Here is a 27,053-nt window from a genome sequence, read left to right on the forward strand (position 1 = left end):
ATAATATGTTTTACTTTTTCATTTGTTCTTATTTTATTTTTATTTTTATTATATAGTTTATATGACTTGTTCTTGATATATTTGATGAGTATAATAGGGATAAAAATGTATTGGTTGATATTAAGTGTGTATGTAACATATATGATAAAATAAAAAACACCACTTTACTATTTTTTTCTTTTGTTTTAATAAATTAATATTTATTTATTCATAAAAATTTATTTAGATTATGAGTACTATTAGAGGAAAAGCTGTTGTGAATCCTTCACAAAATATTGACAAAGAAAAAGCTACTTGGGATCCAAAAGCAAATGAAGCTTTTATTGAAGCATGTTTGGAGCAAATTACTAAAGGGGAACACCTTGGTTCTAGCTTTACTAAGGTAAGGTGGAAAGGTATTCAATCCAAGTTTACACAATTAACTAGAAGGACTTATAACAAGACACAATTAAAAAATAAGTATGATAACTTAAGAAAAGATTGGCGTGTATGGTACAAATTATTTGGAAAAGACACTGGTTTAGGATGGGACAATATCAGGAACACTGTTAATGCACCAAATGAATGGTGGGAGACCAAACAACTGGTATGTCATATTTAAGTGTACTTAATATATGGTAAATGCTTATATTTAGTGTGACTATTATATATGATGAGTTGTAAACATGCAGGAAAATCCTTTGTATGGAAAATTTAGGTACAAGGGACATCCATTTGCTCATCAACTAACTATACTTTTTAAGAATGTAGTGGCTACCAGAGATTTTATGTGGGCACCATCATCAAGGATATTGCCAAGTACATTTGGTGGTGATGTTAATGATGTGTATCGCCCGTGCCTTGATGGTATTAACATAAATATGGAAGAAGGATCAGGAGACAGTGATGATGTTAGTGTAGGAGCAACAAATGAATTTGGAGACATTAATATAAATGCTTCACAAGGAACTGGTAGTCAAGCAATTGGTAGCCAAAAGAGTGGAGAGAAGCACAAGCGAATTGATCGTACTGAGAAGATTGGTAAAAAGAAATTAAATGCCTCATTGAAGATAGCTGAGGTAGTTAGTGACATTGCAAAAACATGTAGGTCATGTATAGAAGATGTATCTAGTGCATCTATTAATGAAGTGGTGAAAGAACTTAAGACCTTACCTGAAGTTGCAAATGACACTGAGTTACATACCAAATGTTGTAACTTGATGTTATTTAAGCCAGCAAGGGAGATGTTCATTGCTTTGCAAGGTGAAGATGAGAAAAGGTTACATTGGCTTAAAGATGTAGTTAAAAATCCCTTATTCATGAATATGTCAATTTAGTTTATGTCATAGGAGTTGGACTGCTAGTGTATGCTTTTGACTATTATATGTACTATTGTTATATTATTTCTTTGTTATCATTATTAAGTCATGTATTTGGACAAGTGTTAATAGTTAAATGAATAATTGGATTAAACGATTTTAGCTTGAAAGCAATGAAGACAATGACATTTTGGAAGAGGCTTCTTATGTGGCTGCATTGGTTGGTGAGTATGCAATAATGCATATATGTAAAGAGCCACATAGAACTAGTGAACATACAGGTCATACATGGGTTTATGAAATATTACAAGGGCATCCAATTCGTTGTTATGAGATGTTTCGCATGGAAAAATCTATTTTTCATAAACTTTGCACTGAATTAGTTGAGCAAGGCTTAAAGGAAACTAAGGGCATGGAGGTTCAAGAAATGGTTGCAATTTTCTTAAATATGGTTGGCCATGCCATGGGTTAGGTAATAGAATGCTTCAAGAACGATTTCAACACTCAGGAGAGACTATAAGTAGGCTATTCATGATGTCCTACTTGCTTGCCTTAAATTGTCCTTCAAATATATTAGACCACAAGATCCCATGTTTCGTGATTGTGAGGTCAAAATTGAAAGTGATCAACAATATTGGCCATTTTTTAAAAATACCATAGGAGCAATTGATGGTACACATATTCCATGTATAGTTAGCCCTGCTGAACAAGCAAGGTTTATTGGAAGAAAAGGTATTCCAACACAAAATATAATGGTTGTATGTGATTGGAATATTGCTTCACTTTTGTATTAGCTGGATAGGAAGGTACTGCTCACGATGCTCGTGTTTTTGACCATGCTCTCACAAATGCTAACTTAAATTTTCCACATCCTCCTCCAGGTTTTTTTTATATAGATATACATGATTTATAATTTGAATAAAAATATCATGTTTATTCACTTTTTTAATTTTTTTATTAGGTAAATATTATTTAGTGGATGCTGGCTACCCAACACCAATGGGGTATCTTGGTCCTTACATATGTGAACGTTACCATCTCCCTGATTTTAGACGTAAATCTAGATTTGCAAATGATAATGAGGTCTTCAATTTTTATCACTCAAGTCTAAGGTGCACAATAGAAAGAACTTTTGGTGTGTGGAAGAATAGGTTTGCAATTTTACGTCATATGCCTAAATACAAATTTGAAACACAAGTTCAAATAGTTTGTGCAACAATGACTATACATAGTTTTATCAGAAGGAATGCTACAATGGATTCTGATTTTATACGCTATGAAGAAGAAGACATACTTCTTGATATAGATTATAATAATCACAATGAGACTAGCTTTGACCAATCCCAAGTTCTAAATATAGTTTCTGCACCAGAGATGGATAATGTTCAAGACTATATTTGAGATGAAATTATACGGTGCAAGAAAAATAACTAATATTGTATTTATTATTGAATTTGATTGACTTTATATATGTTCCTTATTTGTACTTTTTAATTTAGATACATTTGTGTACTTATGCTAATTTTAATTTTTTTTTACAATGAATACAAGTTTATATATCTATTTAATTTTAATTTATTTATATGTATATCAAAAAATAGTAAATTATAATAACAAATAAGTATTCAAAGACTTAAGGTCTATTTTAGTAATTTTACTTTCAAAATCAATTATGACTAAAAGTATCCAAACATTACTCTCTTTAAAAATCAATTTTCTAATATATGTTACCCAAACAAAAATCACGTTACTTCAAAATCAATTATATAAAATCACATTAATCTAAAATCACTTTGATTTAAAATCAATTTTATCAACGCTCATCCAAACACGCACTTAGTAGACAGTTTTTTGGTGCAACTGTGATTTCCAGGGGTTGAAATTTCATTATGTACCATTTTGGTTTACATATGATTTTGAAATGGGATTTAGATGAATCAATCATTGGTGGGAAAATTATATTTTTTTTTGTGACTTTTATGGGTACATTTAGTTTAATGGTAATATATATAAAAGTATGTTATTTACAATTTACTAAGTTCTTAAAATGGGAGTGATTATTTTTAAGTTATTTATTTGAATGAATGATAACAAGTAGTAAAATAAGAGTACGTGGTCACGTATAGATGCGTTAACATCTAAACCATAAGAACCCAACATATATAATTTAGAGTAAGAAATAACATATGTTTCCACTTTTTAATCAAGATAGCTAATAAAAATGGTTTTTATCTTTAAAGTTATTTTTTTTCTTCCGAACAACATGTTGACATAATTAATCTCTTGTCACTCCATATGACAAATTTTCACTTCTTGTTAACCCCAACACAAATAAAAGGTCTCAACATATGAGTATATCTTTACATTCATATGACTAATTTGAATATGTGAAATTGAAACATATATGATCTTTGCATGTAGTGTGATGATAACCCAAGACATTTATCTTTTAATGAATATTTTATTTATTCTTAATGATATTAAGTGATTTGACAACACATCTTTACCAAAGGCTATTTTTCTATGTTGGCAGGCTATAGTAGACTATTTGTGCCCATATTTGGTCAGCTACTTTGATTCTCTCTCGTGCATTAAGAAAAATAGAGAGTTGTAGTTCTTGTGTCATCTTCTTTTCTGCTACTTTTCACGAAGTTGCAACAAGGAGTTTCTCTTGCTTCTCTCTTTGAGTTCTTCTTTACATAAAACTCGCTCATTTATTCAAGAAGCAAGTATGATATGTTAGCATTATATTTGAACATTACTTTACTTTGTGTCTTTCTTTGTTAGTGATTTCTTTAGTGTTTAGTTTCTGACCTGGTCTCATTTCTCTACCTTATTGTTACTTATTATTTGAACGCCAGATATGATGGCTTTGTCTCTGCTACGACAAATCCAACTCAAAGATATACACCTAGGCTTCCATTCATGGGTAGTGACAACACAAATCATATAGAATGCGGACTATTGTTAACAATGATCAACCAATCCAAGTCCCCATTTTGCATTTGATTTTGTTTGACTTTGAGGTATGTATAATATCAATCAAATTTTGGACTGTTTACCTATCACTTAGAATATAACAAATTGGTTTATTTTCCCATTTATCATATTGTGAGGTCTCACAGTGTGTTTGTTTTTCGATTTATAGTTTAATAAAATTAAATTGAATAATATATCAAATTGATTAGATATCAATAGGAACATATTATTGTATATACTTTTCTTTATGACTAATAAATTTACTATTATTATTAAAAATAAACAGGGTGCTAAGATTGAAGCTTTAATTCGAGAAGATGTATTCCACCTACTTGATTTGGATATATAAGTAGGTAGGGTGTATATGTTTTAGAATATGTGTGTTTGGAGTAATAATAAACCACATAGAGTTACAAACCACATATATAAGTTGATTGTGCGAGATACATTGTAATTACATATATTGATACAGAAAAAATCACAAAAATTGGCTTTATACCATTACCATTTAAGGATGTTGTGAACATGAAAGCAATTACAAGTCTTCTTATAGGTTAGTCATTTCAACTTGTGTAGTTATTTTTTATTGTTAGGAAATCATTACTAACTTTATTTGTTGTTGTCTTTTGAAATTAGATGTTTCTAGATTGCTTACGGGAATGTCATTAGAAAGAACTTATATCAAATATGGGCATCCAATCAATAGGATTTTCATTTTTCTATATCTGATGGAAGATAAATGTACAATCTTTATCAATCTATTATTTTGTGTGTGACGAAAAAAATATATTCAAATAATGTTTATAGAATTTAAATAGTTTGACATCCATAGTAGATGAACCAAATAATAAAGTTTATATTAAAACAATTTTTTATGTCATAATCACTTTGTCATATAGTAAGGTAAATATTGAGTGAGATTCATTTGTGTTTGTAATTTAAGTGCATTATACTCTACCAATTTCTCTAAACGTTGTTGAGAACTTTTTCTAGTGTATTTTAGCATAAATAATGGTGGGTTGGTTTTGTGAACTTATGAGCTAAATAGACATTGTTATTTTATAAAATATATTACATATTCCAATCTTATTAGTTTTGGTTCTTACTTGCTAAGTTATACACAATGTATATCATTATATTATACATTTAATTTTGCAGCTTACCCGGAGGTCTTTTGTAGGATCACAAAATTTGGAAGTTGGAATATAAATTATATTTGAGTCCCTAGGTGCAACATCTAACTTTATTTTATTTTGGATTTGTTTGTAATTTAATTACATTACATTATACTAAGGTAATTTTTTGTTTAATTATAACTCTTTGGTGGTGTTATTTGTGGAGAGTGATGCTAAAAATGCTTCTACTAGAAATCTTTTTGTGAACTTATCATTTTGTGAATAGATCGTGTATTATATAAAATATATTATATATTCTAATCTTATTACATTCAATTTTCATTTATTTCTTTTTAAAGATGAGTCATGTTTTATTTTTAGAGTTTTTATAACTTTAAATGATAAACTGTATTATGTATAATTAGAGTTGATTTTCAACTCATTTGCTTGATTCATAAATATTTAGTAACACTTAAAATGTTATATATTGTGTTTTGCATTTTAAAGATTATAATTTTAAATTTTTTTGATAATCTTATATTAAGTTTAGTTCTCCTTTACTAAATTTTATAATGTTATAACTAAATGAGTTTATATAATTATATTATGCATCTAATTTTGCAGCGGGGTGCATGTAGTGATGTAGTGTTAGATAAAACGTAACATAGGCAAGGCAAATGTGGGCAAAAACACCAAAAGGGGCCCCTTTTAGAAATTATTTACCAAAAAGGGGCCCTTTTGAAATTATTTCCGGAGGGGGTCACTTTTTTTATTGCAAAGCGCCCCCCACCCCGGCGCCTCCACTGTGCACGCGACACGTGGCACAGGGAGGTAGCGCCCCTGCACCAGGCGCGACGGGTAGCGCCCTGGCACTGGGCGCGACCGGTGGCGCCCCTGCACCAGGCGCGACCCTAGGCGCCTCGGGACCAGGCGCCACCCCCCCCCAGCCAACGTTAAAGCCCCACCCCACCCCACCCCAACCCCTCTGGTCCCCCCCTCACCCCGTGGTCCCCTCACCCCCACTCCCTCCTTCTCCCCCAAATTCTCTCTGTTTGAAGCTTGTCCCCCCCCCCCCCTCCCAACACTCCATTTTTGCTTCCATTCTCCCCCAAAGTTGCTGGTATGTGATTTTTTTAATTATTTCAAATTTATTTATTTTTTATAAATTGTTATATTTTATTTGTTGTATGTTTTTTTTTTGCAGGTGGTCATCTTGTGTACAAATTGCTGTTAGTTTAATTTGTTTATTATTTTAGTTATTTTTTATTAATTATATAACAAATTGTTTATTTGTGTTTTAATTTTTAGAATATAAATTTAATTAAGATTCATAATAAATATTACTGTAATAATGTTATTATGCGTATTTAAAAAAGAAAGGCATATTATTATTATATATAAAAAATATATATATACGTGTTCTTATATTATTTTCTGAAATTTGTGAAATTGAGGAAAAAAATATATATATTTTCTGAAAGTTGAGAAAAAAAATCCTCAATGTGAAGAAATTATTTTTTATTATATATATATGCTTATTGAAATTATTGAAATTGACAAAATATATATATATATTTTCTGAAAATGAAGAAAAAAAATTCTGAATGTGTAAAAATTAATTTTTATTATATATATATATATATATATATATATATATATTAAAATTGCTGAAATTGACAAAATATATATATATATTTTCTGAAAATGAAGAAAAAAAATTCTGATTGTGTAAAAATTAATTTATATATATATATATATATATATATATATATATATATATATATATATATATATATATATATATATATATATATATATTGAAATTGCTGAAATTGACAAAATATATATATATATTTTCTGAAAATGAAGAAAAAAATTCTGAATGTGTAAAAATTAATTTTTATTATATATATATATATATATATATATTGAAATTGCTGAAATTGACAAAATATATATATATATTTTCTGAAAATGAAGAAAAAAAATTCTGAATGTGTAAAAATTAATTTTTATTATATATATATATATATATATATATATATATATATATATATATATATATTGAAATTGTTGAAATTGACAAAAAATATATATATATTTTCTGAAAATGAAGAAAAAAAATTTCTCAATGTGTAGAAATTATTTTTTTGAAATTGTTGAAATGGAGAAAAAAATATATATATATTTTCTGAAAATTAAGTAAAAAAATTCCTCACTCAATGTGAAGAAAATTTAAATTATGTGTTTGTTTGTAAAATTTTAATTACGTGCTCGTTTCTAAAATTTAAGTTACGCGTACGTACTTAACTTTATTTATTATTTATGATATGTGTGACTATTAATTTTTTTTTCTTTCTATACAGGAGTTTTAAAATGGCTAGTTCGTCATCTTCTCATCATTATGACGTGGCATCTGGACCATTAGAGGATGATTTATTGTGGATGCAAAAAAATCATGTATCCCAACATATTTGGAATGGTGCTAATGATAGGACATTAAAAATTCGACGAGCCACACCACTATACAATCATAGAGAAGCACCGCCCGAAGAAATTATTCCTCTATTACAAATTTCGGGTTTGTACCCGATAATGAAATTGGCGCAGCTCAAAGTGAATGGAGCATTGGTGAATGCTTTTATTGAAAGGTGGAGGCCAGAAACGCATACATTTCATTTGAAGTGTGGAGAGGCAACTATTACACTTCAAGATGTTTCTGTGCTACTTGGTATTCCTGTGGATGGAAGACCATTAATTGGAAATACAAATATTGATGGGTTTGAATTGTTTCATGAATTATTGGGTGTCATGCCTGACGATGCTGCAATTGATGGGAACTCAATTAAATTGAGTTGGTTGTCTTCTCATTTTGCAAATATTCATGATTTTACAGGCAACCAAGAAGGCCTTGAAAGATTTGCTCGTGCTTGGATCTTACGATTCATAGGTGGGGTAATGTTTGTTGACAAAAGCAGCAAACGGGTGCATTTGAAATATTTGCAGTTTCTGAGAGACCTTAGAGAGTGCAGTAGTTATGCATGGGGAGCTGCTGTTTTGGGTAACCTTTATAGAGAGATGTGCATCGCAACAGACTATAATGCTAAATCAATAGGCGGTTTCACTCTCTTGATTCAATTATGGGCATGGGAACGATGCCCAACATTAGCCCCCTCAGTTATTCCTCCACAACAACAAAACGCGCCACTTGGTTACAGGTATACTTTCCTTTACTATTTTGAATTCATTATTAATAAACATGTTTGGTTGATGTTAATCATTATTCTATGTAACATTTTATTTTGTTATTTAATTTTTTGTCAAGATGGTTGGGAGGTGAATTGCATCACATAGGCAATGACAATTTAATTGAGTTTCGTCGTAAATTAGATGTCATGAAACGCGACGAGGTAACAATTTTGATGTTTGTTTATTAAATGATGTTGTATTTCTTAATTAATTTATTAAATTTAACTTTTATATGCAGTTTGTATGGGTCCCTTATGCTGGACATGTGGAAATGAACTTGAGTCAAGTTTGTTTTTTTGGGTCTGTATTATGGACATGTATCATACCACTTATTTGTTTTCAAAAAGTGGAATGGCACCAGCCAGATAGAGTCATGAGACAATTTGGAATGCAACAACCTATTCCGGGACCAGTAATGCAACCCAACAACATACATGACTTGACATTAAAGGGAAAGGAAGGAAAAAATTGGATGCGACTAATGCAACCCGCGCTTAATGAATGGAATAGTCGCTATGAAAGGAGAGTAGAGCAGACGCCGCCACAAACAGGGACCCTCGGTCTGAACTCTGAATATATGAGGTGGTACAGGCGTAAAACAAAAGTGTATGTGGACCCAAAACATGCAAGAAGAGGACTATTGGTATACATTGTCCATTATAATTTAGAAAAGAATGTTGCGCTTATTTAAGATTATTTTAATAACTATTCATTTATTTTCTATGCAGGGTGAAATCGCCGAAACACTACATTTTATGGTGTCGCCTGTTGGGAGAAGGGTTTCTACTTTTGACGATTTACTGCCATGTATCGAGAAGATCACTCTTTTGTCTGAGGAAGAGGATAGGATACTTGAGGCACATGAAGATGCTCCCCCTTCTCAGCCACAATTTGAACATCAACAGTTTAATATACTACGGCAAAGTGTGGAGACTCGAGGCTTAGCGCGACGTCGGGAAACTGTTGATGCAGCAACATATAGTTTGCCTCCGATGCCAGAACGACAACATGGAATGTATTACACACCGCCGGCATTCACCCAAGAACCGTCTCAGATGCCGCCGATGTATTCATACCCACATGATTTTCAACCAGGGTATAGTTTTGCAGGCATATTTGGGTCCTCTCCTTCTTCAACGGAAACTCCTTCATTTACCCAAAGTGGTCAAGTATCGACCCCAAATGCCCCACTTGCTGGTCCGTGGAATGTACCTGGAGATATACTCGACATGGACGACTTATTAGGGGTCGATTTACGTCATGATTTCTCTGTCGAGGCTGACCAAGTGGATGAAAGGGCGAATCCTAGAAGAAGAAATCCTGATAGAGCAGCTAGAAATTGGGACCGGCCATGTGGAACTTCGTCGCGGCATCACAGACATAGTGATGATTGATTAATAATGAGTTTACATTTTTTCCGCATGGTTTAACATTTTCATGTACCTTGTATTATTTTTTTCCATGTGTTTCATATTGTCTTCTACTTTGTATGATTTTATTTCATGTTAATTTAATATTATTGTCACTTCAACGTTTCAATTTATTGTGCAATGCTTTTAAAATAAATAAAAATAAATAACCATAATGTTAATGACACATAAATCAAAAGTGATCTCTTACGTAATTTAATGGCCAAATCAAAAAAGAATTGACCAAATCAAGAAGCATTTTAAAACATTTTAGGATTTCAAAATGTATTTTAGGTGAAAATGTATTTTATTGAAAATGTACTTATATATACTTCAAAAAGAGAGAATAATAAAATATAAAAAAATAACAAATAATACTAATAATAAAAATGAAAAAAATTTAAATTTTTGATAAACAAATTAAAAAATATACAATTTAGAGTGTATAAAAAATAATCTTATTGAAATTTTGGGTTGGGGGAATATAAAAAAATAACAAATAATACAAATAGCAAAAATGAAACAAAATTTAAATTTTTGATAAACAATATAAAAAATATAGAATTTTCGGGGGGGGGGTGTGGGAAGAGGTTGGGGGGGTGTAAGAAGAAGAGGCTGGGGGTGTGGGAAGGGGCTGGGGGGGTGTGAGAAGAAGAGGCTGGGGGGTGTGGGAAGGGGCTGGGGGGGTGTGAGAAGAAGAGGCTGGGGGGGGGGGTGTGGGAAGGGGGCTGGGGTGTGTGGGGGGGGCAGGCGCCTGGTCCCTAGGCGCCTAGGGTCGCGCCTGACCCCTGGGCGCTACCGGTCGCGCCTGACCTCTGGGCGCTACCCGTCGCGCCTGGTGCAGGGGCGCTACCTCCCTGTGCCACGTGTCGCGTGCACAGTGGAGGCGCCGGGGTGGGGGGCGCTTTGCAATAAAAAAAGTGACCCCCTCCGAAAATAATTTCAAAAGGGCCCCTTTTTGGTAAATAATTTCTAAAAGGGGCCCCTTTTGGTGTTTTTGCCGGCAAATGTGCAATATTCTTGTGCCCAGTCTTTCTCACTGCAACAGCCAACAGCAAGAGCCGCATCGACGCGAACCAGAAACAGAGAGAACGGAACACAACGAAGAAGAAGAAGCTAAACGATGTCGTTTATGCGAGGGGATTTTCTGTCTCGAACGAGGAAGCTCGTGAAGGGTTTGGCCAAGGCGCAACCCGCGTGGCTCAAAGCCATGGAACAGTTAATCTCCTAATTTCGGATTCATTCTCTTTAATCTTTTCCTTTTTCATTCTGATTTTGCATTTTTCCTTTGCCATTTGAGAACCCCCCATCTGGGTTTTAGTCACTTACGCCCATTTTGCTAAAAAAATGGCACTTTTTTTTCAGTGTCTGGTATCGTGCATTTCACTATTGAAATCTCTATTTTTTTTTTGCTTTATTTATTTTTCTTGAATCAAATTTAGGGTTATGGTGCTTCTGATGTTCATTTCTCAAGTATTGGTCTAGACTTCACTTGCTGAGTTTAATGGTTTTAGGAATTTTGGGGATTCTCTGAATTTTTATTTTGAATGTTATTTGAGCATAGTGATGATAATTTATGTTTTTTTTTTTGGAAAATGGTGTCATGTTTTATTTTTTTTACTCAAGGATTATGGTGCTGGCGATGTTCAATTTTCAAGTCTTGATTTGGACTTCACTTGCTGAGTTTCATGATTTTGGGAATTTTTTATATTCGCTCAATTTTTATTTTGAATGTTTATTTGATCATGGTGATGATCCTTCTATGTTTTTTTTTTTTTTTTAAAGTGTGTAATGTTTTATTTGTTACTGTGTTTATCAGCGGGCCACCTGCAACGTTTCCTCGATCTGCAGGGAAAATTCCGACCATCACTCTTCCTGAGGATGTTTATGTGAAGAAGTTTTATAAGAAATATCCGGAATCCAAATACCATGACGCCATAAAGTGTTGCCCTTTTTCCTTGTCTCTAGTTTTTGTTCCATTTGCAGTGTTTGAGCATCTAGTTCTTGTTTCTGCATTGCTGTATGATGTTTTATCTTGTTATGTGTCTGGTCTCTGTTGTAATATGACGTGGCCACGAGAGAAAATTGGAGGTGAGGTTCTAAGTTTTGATTCATGAATGAGGGAAATCAGAATGTCATGCCTATTTGGTTTAGGGAAATGATATTTTTTTACTAATCATTACAAAAATGTCATTTTATTTTTACTTTGTTTCCTTTTTTTAAAATCTTTATATGAATAGTAAAAACAATGAAATAAAAACTCAGAAATCATTTTCTTAAAATAAACAGGCTCTTATCTTTCAAGTTCCATTTGATTCCTAGTATAGTAGTAAGTTAGGAAGAACTTGTTTCCTTGTGCTGTGATTACCCTTCAATTTATCAGTAGCCACACAATAGATTGCAACAGAAATTCCTAAACAGTATAAAATGTGTATCTAATCAGTGTAACAACTGGGAAGAACTGAAATCCTAGTCTATCCAAACAGAATACATCAGAAGGCAATACAAGAGAAGACAAAATCTGATAGTATTGGTATTTTCCTGATTCTGTTACTATACCTAAAACTAACAGAATAACTCAACATTCCCCCAGTCACCTGATCAGCTGTCATGTGTACAGCATGTAGCTCACTACCTCTTTTCTGTAATGTAACACTAACACCTTGTTTACCAGCTATAGTACTTTTGGATGGAATTTTTAGATTGTGTCCCACTCTTCGCATGATTATTTATCTGAATGTCTAAATAAGCATTTAAACTGCTTAGTTCAGTATAATACCCTGTGCTAACAGGCAACTACAATAGTTAGCTTTTGTGGTGTGGTTCTCCTTAGGTCCTTATATTTTTTTTAATGGTTGAGATACTCAAGTGTTCTTTTTCCAACGAATGGGTTTTGATTTACTTGATTTCTTAAAACTTATTTTGTGTTGTTTTTTTTTTCTTTTGTATTTACATGTTGCACGCCAAAAGGAAACAAAAAAAAATATCAATATATGCTGGTTTTGTCAAGAAAAGCTCTCATGTATGAAGACAAAGACCATACTTAGGTTTTGGGATTCTCCCACTAAGCTGGAGCATGTAAGAAAAATATCTCTTATATGCTCTAGATTGAGGGGGGAGTGTTGGAAATAATGTAATTTTATATTAATAGTGTTAATAAGGCAGAATTATATGTTAGTTAGAGTAATGCTACATTCTTGTAATTCTGTGTAATTATCCTTGTATTTATAACACATAATATAATTATATGCTCACGTCTCTTGTTTTCTCTCTCTAAACAGTGTCTTTGTCCTCAATATCAATTACATTCTTGACTGATGTTTATTTTTTTTGTTGATTCACGTCTGTGTTAGCCTTTTATTTCTATGTAATAGATCTCTCATATTGTTTTCTGATTAGCATTTAGAATCATTGTAGCTAAATGGTGGCACTGTGGCCGCCATGATGGAATGGTGTTGCAATTTTTTTTGCCAGCCACCATGGGCAATTTGTGAAGGGAATTCAGATATGGTGGCTGCAATGGAATGTTTATATGGTAGAATTTTTGGCCTTCCACCATTAATAACACTGTTTAGAATTTAGTTTTACTCTAGTTATAATGAATATTTCTTATTTGGAGCTACTTTTTGAGTGGGTTCAAGTATATAATTTGAGTTCCGTATTCCCTTGCTGTCAAAACAATGGAAACTGGAAAGAAGTACTCTAATTCTCTTTCTTCAATTTTTTGGACTTGCCCTTTTAGGGGGTGGACTGAGTTCTTAAATATGTAACTATTAATAACCTGTTAACCTATAACCTGTTTCGAAACTTATCACTTGGACTTTGCAAAATAGTATGTCTGTGTCTTTGTTTCTGCTCTCTGATAAATTATAATTGTTTGCTTTCTTATATTTTTTTACTGGTTATGAGATACTCAAGTTTTATTTTTCCTCCAAATAGGGTTTGATGTACTTGGTTTCTTAATTCAATGCACTTGAAGCTTTGATATTTTAGTGAGTAGAAAAGTTAACTCACTTAGCTTAATTTTATTGCCTTTAACACACATACATATATACACAATACAAGGCTTGATGAGAAGACAGCTTGATGGGACATCACAATGCTGTCTTCTGAAACAAGCTAAACAGGAAATAGAAGCAAGCATGTATACACATAATTTAACACTCCCCCTCAAGCTGGAGCATATAAATCATATGCACCAAGCTTGGAACATATAAACTGAATCCTAGTTCCCCTTAAGGACTTAGTCAAAATGTCTGCTAGCTGATCATTAGAATTGATGAACTCAGTGACAATCTCCTTGGACAATAATTTCTCTCGAATGAAGTGACGATCAATCTCTATGTGCTTGGTCCTCTCATGAAAGACTGGATTGGACGCAATGTGGAGGGCTGCCTGATTATCACAAAGTAACTTCATTCGTGCAACTTTACAAAACTTCAATTCTTGAAAAAGTTGCTTAATCCACATAAGTTCACATGTGACCATAGCCATAGATCGGTACTCAGCCTCTGCGCTGGATCGAGCAACAATAGTCTGTTTCTTGTTTTTCCAAGAGACAAGATTCCCTCCAATGAAAACACAGTCTCCTGATGTAGATCTCCTATCAATAGGACAACCAGCCCAATTTGCATCACAATATCCAGATACTTGCGTATTACCCTTGTCTTCATATAGTAATCCTTGACCAGGAGCTCTCTTTACATATCTAAGAATACGCATAACGGCATTCCAATGATTGACATGAGGACTCTGCATAAACTGACTAACCACACCAACAACAAAGGAGATATTAGGTCTTGTAATGGTGAGATAAATAAGTTTTCCCACAAGTTTCCTATATCTCTCAGGGTCATGATAAATTTCACTCTGATCTGCCATGAGCTTCAGATTTGGATCCATAGGGCTATCAACAGGTCTGCAATGCTGCATGCCTGTCTCCTCCAAAATGTCAAGGGCATACTTCCTCTGTGAGATCACAACACCATCTCCTGGCTGAGTCACCTCAATACCAAGAAAGTACTTCAAATATCCCAGGTCTTTGGTCTGGAAATGACTGAATAAGTGCTCCTTTAGCTGGACAATCTTAGTAGCATCATTCCCTGTAATTACTATATCATCAACATATACTATCAAATAAACACATTTCCCAGGGGATGAATGACAATAAAATACAGAGTCATTAGCTTCACTTCGTTTCAACCCAAAAAGTTGAACAATATGACTGAATTTACCGAACCAGGCCCGAGGAGATTGCTTCAACCCATAGAGAGATCAGCGTAGCTGACACACAAGACCATACTCCCCCTGAGCAACAAACCTAGGAGGTTGCTCCATATAAATTTCCTCCTCAAGGTAACCATGAAGGAAGGCATTTTTAATATCAAGCTGATGGAGAGGCCTATGGCGCATGGCAGCCATAGCAAGAAACAGACGAACAGTAGTGATCTTAGCTACCGGAGAGAAAGTGTCACAATAATCAAGGCCATATATCTGAGTATAGTCTTTAGCTACTAATCTAGCCTTAAGCCGATCAATCTCACCATTAGGCCCAACTTTAATTGCGTAGACCCACTTACAACCCACAGTCTTCTTGCCAGGAGGAAGAGGTACAAGTTCCAAATACCATTATGCTCAAGAGCTTGCATTTCATCCATCATAGCCTGTCGCCATCCAGGATGACTAAGTGCCTCATGAGTATTAGAAGGAACAAAATGCGAAGATAGAGAGAAAACAAAGGAAGAATATGAAGGAGACAAACGATGATAACTCAGAAAGTTATAGATAGGATGAGGATTACGAGTGGATCGAGTACCTTTTTGGATGGCAATGGGCCAGTCTGAATCAGAGGAATGTGAGGGAGCAGGATCCATGACTTGAGGATTGATTGAAGAAGAATGAGAATCATGATGAGAAGCTTCAGGTACTGTAGAACCAACTTTCTGTGTCCTGTGTTCATATGTAAGAAGTGGTGGAGGAACAACTTCAGTCGGATGTGATGGAGAAAGTGAAACTTCATTGACATTTTGGTTTGAGGCACCTAGGGGACAAGGAGAGGGAATTGGAAGTACATTCTGGATGGAAGAAGAATGGTCCATAGATGGTGAGAAAAAGGGTGTGTCTTCAAAGAAGGTTACATCTACAGACATATAGTATCGCCTGGTAGATGGAGAGTAACATTTGTAACCATTTTGAAGATGAGAATAACCTAAAAAGACACACTTGATTGCCCGAGCAGAAAGTTTGTCTAAACCAGGAGAGAGATCATGGACAAAACAAGTACAACCAAACACTTTAGGTGGAACATGGAATAAATGATCATGAGGGAAAATAATTGAGTGAATCCATCGATGGTACTTGATCTCCGGCAAGAACTTGATCACGCACATGATCAAAATCTGAATGGAGACTCCTCAAGATGAGAACCATATAGAACTTATCCAACTTTTTATTCACTTCTTCCAGCGAATCAGCCACAAGGAACCTCTTCAACTCTTCCACTGCAGCCCGAGCTTTACCTATGTGTGCAATCATGTCGTGACTGGTTTGTTTGAGGGCTGTGACCTTCATAGTTGTATCAAACAAACTCTGAATATCATTGACAAAGATTTCTCGGGCCTTCTTCCAAAAGGAACAACATGTTTTGAACAATCTAAGGATCTCCAAAACATCTGCCTCGACTGATTGCCATAAGACAGCGCATAGCTGATAATCCAGCTTTTTTCACTCAGATTTTCTGTCACTTGGAACAGTATCAATACCTTTTTCCAAGTGGTCATGGTGTCCTTGGCTGAGAAACCACAGTTCAAACGAAGCAGACCAAGACAAATAGTTCTTTCAGTTTAGTTTTGCAGTCGTGATAGTCGGGGTTCCAGAAAAGGAGAAGGCAGGTCCAGCAGAAGTCATTTCTGATCAATGACAGAAACCCTAACGGAAAAGGGTAGAACTAAGCACAAGCTAACACACGAGCTTGCCGAAACAAAAAACCAACACTTGGAACGCACTCAGGAGGGGCCAACGAAGCTGCCGGGACAACTCGGGCAAGCTTCCGATGACGACACGGCGGCGCGTGGACTTCACGCGCCAAAAAACACGCGAGGCTGTAACGGTGCGTGGTGGCGCATGGGAGCTCTGATGGCGGCGCGACTTGTAGGTGTTTGGTCGCGCTTTCAAGGCGATCCTAACCCTGGTCTCGCTAGAGAATAAGGTGGCTGGAGACGGCGAATGGCGACGACGGACAGAACCCGCTCTGATGCCAACTTGAAGCTTTGATATTTTAGTGAGTAGAAAAGTTAACTCACTTAGCTTAATTTTATTGCCTTTAACACACATACATATATACACAATACAAGGCTTGATGAGAAGACAGCTTGATGGGACATCACAATGCTGTCTTCTGAAACAAGCTAAACAGGAAATAAAAGCAAGCATGTATACACATAATTTAACAAATGCATTATACATGCTGACTATATGCTGGTTTTATCAATTTGATAAGAATTCCTCAAAGGAATGGTTGTTACTAATTGATGGCTGACATATATTGGATGCATAGAGTAGATTAATATTTTGCATGTTGCCTACATTTTCATTAAGAGAACTTTCAAATAGGCTCTAACCCATGTCTACGTGTTCTTGGAAATAATGAAGTTGAAGCATCAAATGCATTAATCACTTATTCATATACATGATTAATGTTTCAACAGGTTTCATGCTTTTGATCCCCCTCCGTCTCGTGTATTTGCCTTGAGGGTTCTTGAATTGAAGGAGCAGGGCGTTAGTGAGGAGCAAGCAATGGCTATAGCTGATGTATGTAACCTAAATTGGTTCTTGAATATGTTATCTCTACAATTTGTTTTACCCTTTTGTCCTCTAACGATCAGTTGGATTGTTTTCGTTGATTCCCACTTTCTAGATGGAATATGTGACAGAGAAGAAGGCAAAGAAGAAAGCATATACCCGTTTGAAGGAAATTGCACGTCTTCAAGGGAAGAGACTTCCTCAAAACCCATATCCTAGTGCCATCAAGGAGATACAAGCTGAGGAGAGGAAATATGTTCGTGATCGTTTCTTCAATCCCAAGATACTTGAAATTGTGGAGAAACAGAAAGCCGAGGCAGCAGCAGAGAGATTGAGTCGAGGTGGTGATTGGTGACTTTTATGGGGGCAAAGTTACACTACATTGAATGTTTGGCTCTTGAGAAATTAGCTCTGACAATAACATTTACCATTCAGCTACTGAGAAGTGCATATACTTCTTCCCTGATATTAGGTGGAATATTTATTTGTTGTATTAGATGCTGCAATAGAAAATTTTACCAAAATTTCATGCGAGGGTCATTTCTTCCAGGCTACCCAAGTTTTGTTAGTAGCTAACACATGCCTTGAGAAGATATCTTGTGTTAAGCTCTCGTCAATTTGATCATTAACCAGTTTTTCATTGAGTTTCTTTGCACATGCCATCACTAAAATATGTTTCCTTGATAAACATACATAGATTACTTGCTACACAGAGTTTGAATGTATCTGCAGCGCCAATTATTAATACGAAAATTTTTCCATCTTTTACGAACCTTAAACCATCAACTATGAATTTCTCATTGTAAAATCTGATATAATTTGTTTTCATTGTCTTTATACCGATTTCATCCAGATTGAGTTTCTAGTATTGTCGGTTGAAGATTTCGAATGTTATCTCAAGTGCAGCAAAGTATAACTTTGTTAGTCTTTAAAATATTTAAGCATCGTTTCCTGAGGGAATTCGGAATGGTTGGATCATTCAAAGTTTTTAAAGAATTTTCTTTTTTGGTCTAATTGTATAGAAGAAAAATGATCAATCTAATTCACCGGAAAAAATGCCAAGAGAAAATATCAAATAGTAGAAAATAAGAAAATGTTAAAAAGTGCTTAATTTGTATCATAAAAACGTTTTCAAATTAACTTCCGGTCTATACTCACTTGCAAGACTGATTCCATTTGGATTACAATATATTCCCCTCCTAGCAATAATTTTTTGGAGATATTATCAGCAGGTTCTAAATTCTAAATTGAAGGCAAATTTATGTTAGAATAGAACTAAATAAATGAGTCATTTGATTTGTTTGTTAAATTTTGAAATCAAAGATTATATAAATTGGGTTGATCCATGGAACCTATCGGCTTAGTGCAACAGTCTATGCTACAAATTGTACTTGAAGAAAAGGAAGGAAAGTAGTGAAGACAGAGAAAAAAAAACACACACACATATACTCCAAGTTTTAAATTACAAAGATCTTTAAAATAATAAATGTGTAGGTGTGAAAATGTGGTTGAAGAGAATCAAACTTGAGAAAAGTTCATCTATGCAGAGAAGTTGCAGGTGCTATGTATAGTACGAAGTCGGGAAAGACAGAACAGCAGAAATGGGTGAATTACACTGACTAAAAGATTGGTTACTGTTCGTTTCTACATACTTTTCTTCGAGAGAAAGCGATACCATTTCTTTATCTCCTCCCAAGCTTTATCAATTTTGCTGTTGAAAAGAACTATTATATTACGGAAAGAATATAAAAGAAATATTATAGTGTGAAAATATATTCTTTAGTGGACACTTTCACAGTTCATGTTTTACAATATGTCTAGACTGCAGCAAAATCAAACGAAAAATGCTCGCATAAATTATTGGATTTATATCCTTGTCTCCCCAAGAAAAAACAGCAGCCTGTGTTTGCACATGTCAGTTTCTTCAGAGATATCATTGGAGTTAACTGATCCAATAATATTAGGACAAAAGTTAGATCCCTATTAGTTTTGATGTTTTCTTTTGAAATACAAATATGTATGTATTACACTCCAATTATAAAAACTTTGAATTGGAGGATAGAGTGATTACAAAATGAAACTAAAATTACTCAAACAACTTTATCCAAGTATTCTGCGTGATATTATTGGTACCCGTGAACTACACCACACAAATTTGCATCCTAAATTCAAAGGGGTCCAATTCCAAGAGAAGAGAAGAAAGTGAGACCCAATAAAGTCATTTCCAAATCATGTTGCTTTGAATTTGTGATGGGTAAAATTGGATCATACTTCAGACAATACCATTTTCCTTTCCTCAAGTTGGTTGACCTCTTGCGTGGAAAGTGGAACAGAATTCATCTGAACCCACCAAAAATAAATAAATAAAATATTTTCTTGGGGTAAATATACACCACCTTCCACCACCATGCATTGTGTCCATTGTCATTTTGCCAACAGCACTTCCCCAAAATCTTTCACAGAATACAAACAAAACCATTGAGTCATTAAAATAAAAACAAAGTACCCTCTCTCATTCATTGCAATTCTTTTCCACCCAAGGTGTTAGTTAAACTTGTACCACACAAACACATCATTTTTTTTGTCTCATTCAAATTCCCTCTTCAAGCTTCAACTTCTTCCCCTGTCACCCCGCCCACTCATTTGGCCCTCAAACTCGTGTTTCGCGTGCAAAACTATTCCACAACCATGGACATAGCATCACCACCATCATCATCATCGATGGCTCTTCCTTCATTGCAACCCCGCAACACAACCCTTTCAAAAGTTTCCATTTTCCAACGTTTAACCCCTCTGACAACCATAATTCCCTCATGGGCATGTTCCAACAAACCCAACACCACCACCCTCTCTCCAATCTCCTCGAAGTTCCCATCTTTCCTACGCTGCTCCACAAAACCAGACACCAGCGCCAACAGCGAGACACAACACAACAACAATCAAAACAATGAACCCAATTCAATTTCAAACTCCCAAAATGCACCACAATCATCAGATTCATCATCAAGTGCAGCCTTTTCTTCATCACCACCACCTTTGGGGCCATCACATTCCTCTTCCTCAAGAGGGTTGGTGCTTGATTTGGGTCCTTCAAACTCTTGGGACAGTGCAGATATAGGGTCCCCATTGGTGAAGAGGTTTCTGAGTGACGAAGAAGAGAGGTGGTACATGTGGTACCATGGGAGGGCAAAAGGGCACCCTTCTTCTGATTTGATAGGGTTGGCTGTTTCAAAGAATGGGGTTCATTGGGAGCGTGGTGGAGGCCCTGCTAGGTCAAGTTCTGATGTGGGGTTTGTGATGAGTTCTGGTAAGGATTGGTGGGGTTTTGACACTGGTGGCATTAGGCCTTCTGAGATGGTGGTCATGTCTAGTTCTAGGGTTAGGGCCTCCAGTGCTGTTTACTGGCTTTACTACACTGGCTTTGTTTCTGAGAGGGTGGAGTTTTCTGATCATTCTCTGGAGTTCAGTGTGGAAAACCCTGATGGAGTAATCAATGGTAGTGTGAGTTGTGGGTATGGGAATGGGAATGGGAAAGTTTTGAAGTCCTTGCCTGGAATGGCTATTAGTAAGGATGGGAGGTATTGGGCTAGGATTGAGGGGGAGCATCATAGTGGAGCATTGATTGATGTTGGGTCTGAGAAGGAGTGGGATTCTTTGTTTATTTCTTCCCCGCAAGTGGTTTTACATGGGAATGGTGATCTAAGGATGTATTATCACTCATTTGATGTCCAAAGAGGGCATTTTGGTGTTGGGATTGTTAGGTCGAGGGACGGAATTAGGTGGGTGAAGTTGGGGAAAATAATGGGGGGAGGGAAAGGTGGTTCCTTTGATGAGTTTGGAGTGATGAACCCATGCGTGACGAGGAACCGGAGTGGCGGGAACTATGTAATGACGTATGAAGGTGTTGCTGCTGATGGGAGAAGGAGCATTGGGATGGCTGTGTCTCCTGACGGGTTGAAGGAATGGGCGAGGCTTCAGGATGAGGCAATTTTAAAGCCGTCGGACCAAGGTTGCTGGGATGATAAGGATGTTGGATCCCCATGTTTGGTTGAAATGGATATAGAAGGAAATGAGTGGAGGTTGTATTATAGAGGTATTGGCAATGGAGGAAGAGTTGGAATAGGAATGGCCGTTTCCGAAGGGAGGGATATTGGAAGATTTAGAAGATGGACAGGTTTCCATGTATAAGCTAGGTGTATCCAATGTTTTGTTGTCAATTATTTATACAGTGTCTTCATTCTTTATGAATTGATTTTTGATTTTGTTGAGTTTGGATTACTTAGTTTTGTATTTAGACTTATTGGTTATTATACACTTTCTTGTACAGTAAGATTGGAACTTGTCCTGACTTTTATGAATATGGTAAACATCTTCTAGTCCTGAACTACAGCAGGAATCCCTAAGCCATAAAATTTAGCATTTGCCACTGCAATACTGTATTGGGTAGGAAATATGCAAGACAGAAAATCTAAAATTGTTATTTTTATTTGATTGTCTGTTATTACTGATCAGGTTTATGTTTTAACATTAATTCTCTGTTCCTCGAGAACTTCTAAAATTGTAATGTACTATGCGGGTAGTAAAGGAGCTACGCTTGAGAGGTTGAGAATTAGCTTTGCTTAGCTTAGAGAACTATAATGGATTATGGATGTTATGCTGTGCAAATTACCTTGATGAATGGTCACTTTATTCTATGATCCTCCATCCTTTAAGGAGAGCTCTTGCATCATATAATCCCAATGTTGTCATTTGTTGAGCATCCTTGTAAGACTTACATCTCTGTTTGCCATTTTATCTGCTTTGATATGTATATTCAGTGATACATGCATATTATTCATTCATTAAATGTTGCTTTGTCTACTAAATATAATTCAATTGTATGAAGCTTAGTGAGTTCCATAAAGATTAATGTCATGCATGTTTAATGGTTGGTTGTTCCCTTAGAATGGAAAAAGTCATGTTTGAACAATACATCAACTTCCCATGTAATTGTTTATGTTGATTCCCCTGCACCTACCATGCAAACATGGTTGTTTCGTGAACAATATAGCTCAACCAAGGTAACCTACTTGGTTCAAAGCCATGGAACAGAACATTTCATCCATTTCTCTCTTTCACTATCCTTCATTTTGGGTTTGTGTTAACAAAGGGTTTTAGCTTCATTATCTCCTATTGGTTTCATTTCATGTTGATTTCTTATTTTTCTTGATACATTTTGGAATTCCCTTCTGGGTGTATATCATGCGATGATGTGAGGCCAATTCTCATCCAAAACAATATCTTTTTTAATGTTTGTTAAGTTTGTGTGTCTGGTAGAACACTTTTCAAAGTTAGGTCTAAGAAAGAGCAACATTTTTTTGTTTTTGTTTCAATCTGTTCAAGTTCCAAGGATGGAAACACAAACACGCTTAGTTTGAGTCCAATCACAAGAAGCATTCTACATTTCACTTTTGAATAGTGATTCTTTCTTTTCTGAATCAAAGTAAGGATTGTGATGTTTATCGTATTCATGTTTGCAGTCTTAGTCTACACCCTTCAATTTGTGTCATTCACTATTTGTTATGAGTTTGATCTTATAGATTCTCTCTCATGATCGTGAAGGAAAATTTTAAGTACTAGCTTTTGATTCCTAGTATAGTAGCAAAGTGATGTTTGATGCCTAACATTAACAATCAGAATCAGTTGTGATTTTCCTGTTGTTCCAGTAGTAATTCCTTATCATTCTCTGAAATGCAACTGTTTTCAATAAAGAAACTTCTTTGGGTGTTGCTAGGTGCACCTAGCATTTTACTTGAATGGGCAAAAATGCCTCTGGCTTAAATTTAAAAATAAAATTGAAGCGCAATAGGTTACGCTTCTTCTTCTTCGTTGTTCTTCTTTTTCTTGGCTACGTTCTTCTTCTCCTCGACGTCACTGTGTTCTTCTTCTTCTTCTCCTCCTTTGGGTGGTATTGAGGACCTACATTTTGGTGCTACTTCGTCTGCGAGGTAAGTTTCTTCTTTCTCCCTGTTAATGGCATTTGCTTTGCTGGTTTTGTTTGGTTACGGATGTAGGGTAGAGGATTGAGTTTAGTGTTATGGATGTAGTTCATCCGTATTTTATATTGATTTTGTAACATTCATACGGATGAAGTTCATCAATAAATGTAACTTCATTCGTATGGCAATTCATCCGTATGACTCATACGGATGAAGTTCATCTGTAAATGTAACTTCATTCGTATGACAGTTCATCCGTATGAAGGTTTTAATTTTTTTTTGGCAAATTTTGTATTTATTTTTTGAAAAATTGATTTGTATTTGTTTGTTTTGTATTAAAAATAGGTATGCTTTGTGTTTATTAAAAAAATATGTATGATTGCATGGTGGTATGAAATAAATTTTAAACTTTAATAGTAAATAATAGGTATGTTTTTTGTTTTTTATGTTTAATATATTTGAATGAAAATAATGATTAGGGTTTAGTTTAGGGCTTAGGGTTTAGCTTAGGGTTTAATATATATGGTGGTATGTTATTGGTAGTTTTACAAATTGTAGATATGTAGTGGTTAGGGTTTAGCTTAGGGCATAGGGTTTAATATATATGGTGGTATGTTATTGGTAGTTTTACAAATTGTAGATATGTAGTGGTTAGGGTTTAGTTTAGGGCTAAGGTTTTAGCTTATGGTTTAGTTTAGGACTTAGGGTTTAATATATGGTGGTAGGGTAGTTTTACAAATTGTAGATATGTAGTGGTTAGGGTTTAGTGGTGAGGGTTTAGTTTAAGGCTTAGGGTTAATATATATGGTGGTATGTTATTGGTAGTTTTACAAATTGTAGATATGTAGTGGTTAGGGTTTAGTTTAGGATTTAGGGTTTATCTTAGGGTTTAGTTTAGGGCTTAGGGCGTAAGTGTTACGGTTTAGGGTGGCTGGATTAGGGTTTATCTGCTAGGGTTGAAGATTTAGGGTTATGTAGGTTTATTGTTATTTAAATAGTAAATATTGAATTTGACAAAAAAAATACATGTGCGTCATGATTTGCAGATCATGGTTAGAACCAGAGGTTTAGGTCGTGCCCTAGGTAGGGTTATAGACAAAGCCCTAGGGAGAGAGGATCATCATGATTCAGATGATGTTCCCCAACGGCAAAGGCTTACAACATCCGCACGTAGGCAACGGGGAGCTGCCCCTGTTCCTGAGGATGCTGCTACTATTAGTGAGGACATACCTGCACCTGGTGCAGAAGCTGTTGATGGTGCTGAGGGATTTGCTGTTGATGATGTTGAGGAATTCCTAGGTGAGCCGTATGACCCATCAGTGCTGACTGAGTATGGTGACCATGTTGCACTTAGTATATGGAATGGAGAGGTAATTTAAATTTTTAAGTAAAGTGTTTAGTATTTGTTATTGAAATTTTTGTGATAATTTAATTTATTATTTTATGTTATTTCGAATCATTTATACTTCAATTCAGGAACGCCCTGAATTGAAGTTAGCCTCCCATGGAAGGAAAGTTGAGAAATTTGGGAGGTCTGCACCAGAAATTGAAGGGCTAGTCGCTGCCACAAGATTAACTCCTTTGATCGCATGTTCAGTAGACACTGGCGATTAGGGAGTTATATCTGCTTTTGTCGAGAGGTGGCACAAGGAAACTAGTAGTTTTCATCTTCCTGTAGGAGAGTTGACCATCACGCTGGATGATGTGGCGTCACTGCTTCATCTTTCGATCATAGGCACCTTCCATAGCTTCGAGCCTCTGCATGTGGACGAAGCGGTGCTGATGTTGGTGGAGTTGCTAGAAGTCTCGGGTGAGTAAGTTAGAGTTGAGACAACACAATATCATGGGGCATACGTACGCCTATCGTGGCTACGGAATATTTATTAGAGGAGATGTGAGGCCCGACATTGGACTGTTACAACTCGTGCGTATCTCCTACACTTGTTAGGTTGCACTCTTTTTGCTAACAAGAGTGCAACACATGTTCATGTTGTATTTTTAGACGCTTTTCGAGACTTCAGTTAGAGTGGAAGCTATGCATGGGGAGCTGCCGCCCTGGTGCATATGTATGATCATTTGAATGATGCTTGTAAGAGCGGCGGTCGACAGCTTGCTGGTTACATCACTTTATTACAGGTAAATTTTATGTTTTTAATATGTTAAATTGGATTATGATTTAAATATGTTTTTAATATGTTTATTTGATATTTCTTTTATGTTGATGTAATGTGTGTAGTGTTGGATATATGATCATTTTCCCAGTGTTCATGAGAGTGTGACTGATCCAGAGTATGATGAGACGTCACCACGTGCTTACGGTGGCTTACTACGAAGGCTTATTCGAAGGGATTCCCAGCATCAACGTACTGGACACGTATAGAGGCACTGATGATCCCTAATGTATGTTGGATGCCTTATGCTGAACACTAAGGTGTTAGGGCGTTTGACCTCATTTCATGCTTTTAGGGTGAGCTTAGATGGGGTCCCATTGTGGTCACACATCGACCAGAGAGGGTGGTGCGACAATTTGGATACGTTCAGACCATTCCTCCACTACCTACGGGTGCCAGCTTGTCATTTGAAGATATTGACAACAGGTGGATGCATTACTCCGACCATCTAGCAGCAGGGGGACAGATTTGTCTTGTGCCTGGCCAGTGTGCACCAGATTACACGAACTGTTTCTTCAGGATCTCTCATCCGTTCATCACACCCACATAGGCAGCTGATCCGCCCAGACATCCACCTGTCCCATAACATGACACATATGTGGAGCCAGATATCCCTGAGGTCCCAATGGCACTAGAAGCTGGACCTTCAAATGTGCCTTCTGATGTGGAGCAGCCTAGACATGCAGTGATAAGATGACTTGCTTTAATGTTTTATTAAATGTTATTTATTTCAATTACTATAATTGTGTATGGGTTTTTTTTTAAATGTGATAGGATGCGTGCCAAGCGATCGCAGAAAGGTTTTAGCGTCTACTCAACCTAAGGATAGTCACTGCAGGCACAGAGGTACATGAGGTCATGGAAGACTGCATCAGGATCGCTAGGGGTGTCATAGCAGATGGAAATGTTTATGTTAGGGCGCGACAAAGACGGAGCAAGGATCAGTCATAAATGATGTTTATAATTGTCTTGCATTTGACAACATTTTTGTTTTGCCTAACATTTTGTATTTGTTACATTATTTGGTTATAACTTTTATTTTGTGTTTATTCTA

General features: G+C 35.5%; 5 protein-coding genes across 7 annotated transcripts; all 5 read left to right on the forward strand.

Moving 5' to 3' along the window:
- The first annotated feature begins 229 nt into the window (after nucleotides 1-229).
- On the forward strand, nucleotides 230-9,853 carry LOC114408555. The gene is made up of 7 exons (XM_028372021.1): nucleotides 230-395; nucleotides 525-586; nucleotides 672-1,277; nucleotides 1,462-1,522; nucleotides 6,597-6,621; nucleotides 7,759-8,610; nucleotides 8,718-9,853. Exons 1-7 carry the CDS (start codon nucleotides 230-232, stop codon nucleotides 8,827-8,829), a joined length of 1,884 nt encoding a protein of 627 aa, XP_028227822.1. The 3' UTR covers nucleotides 8,830-9,853.
- Nucleotides 9,854-11,047: 1,194 nt separating this feature from the next.
- On the forward strand, nucleotides 11,048-18,499 carry LOC114411534. 2 transcript variants are annotated; one of them, XM_028375184.1, is made up of 4 exons: nucleotides 11,050-11,268; nucleotides 11,870-11,992; nucleotides 17,757-17,859; nucleotides 17,966-18,499. In XM_028375184.1, the coding sequence occupies exons 1-4, from the start codon at nucleotides 11,174-11,176 to the stop codon at nucleotides 18,203-18,205; spliced, it is 561 nt and encodes a 186-aa protein (XP_028230985.1). In that variant the 5' UTR covers nucleotides 11,050-11,173; the 3' UTR covers nucleotides 18,206-18,499. The 2 variants fall into 2 exon arrangements, with proteins under 2 accessions (XP_028230992.1, XP_028230985.1); XM_028375191.1 differs by lacking the exon at nucleotides 11,870-11,992 and having other exon boundaries at nucleotides 11,048-11,268.
- A 1,779-nt stretch (nucleotides 18,500-20,278) lies between these two features.
- On the forward strand, nucleotides 20,279-22,238 carry LOC114411550. The gene has a single exon (XM_028375200.1). The coding sequence runs from the start codon at nucleotides 20,539-20,541 to the stop codon at nucleotides 22,036-22,038; it is 1,500 nt and encodes a 499-aa protein (XP_028231001.1). The 5' UTR covers nucleotides 20,279-20,538; the 3' UTR covers nucleotides 22,039-22,238.
- Nucleotides 22,239-24,252: 2,014 nt separating this feature from the next.
- On the forward strand, nucleotides 24,253-27,053 carry LOC114411561. 2 transcript variants are annotated; one of them, XM_028375207.1, is made up of 3 exons: nucleotides 24,253-25,198; nucleotides 25,305-25,964; nucleotides 26,065-27,053. In XM_028375207.1, exons 1-2 carry the CDS (start codon nucleotides 24,878-24,880, stop codon nucleotides 25,440-25,442), a joined length of 459 nt encoding a protein of 152 aa, XP_028231008.1. In that variant the 5' UTR covers nucleotides 24,253-24,877; the 3' UTR covers nucleotides 25,443-25,964; nucleotides 26,065-27,053. The 2 variants fall into 2 exon arrangements, with proteins under 2 accessions (XP_028231008.1, XP_028231014.1); XM_028375213.1 differs by having other exon boundaries at nucleotides 26,091-27,053.
- Nucleotides 25,893-26,696, forward strand: LOC114409354. Its single transcript, XM_028373135.1, has 4 exons — nucleotides 25,893-25,964; nucleotides 26,065-26,202; nucleotides 26,295-26,508; nucleotides 26,608-26,696. The coding sequence occupies exons 1-4, from the start codon at nucleotides 25,893-25,895 to the stop codon at nucleotides 26,694-26,696; spliced, it is 513 nt and encodes a 170-aa protein (XP_028228936.1).

Source organism: Glycine soja, chromosome 1 (genome assembly GCF_004193775.1).
Source record: "Glycine soja cultivar W05 chromosome 1, ASM419377v2, whole genome shotgun sequence".
Classification (NCBI taxonomy): Eukaryota; Viridiplantae; Streptophyta; class Magnoliopsida; order Fabales; family Fabaceae; genus Glycine; species Glycine soja.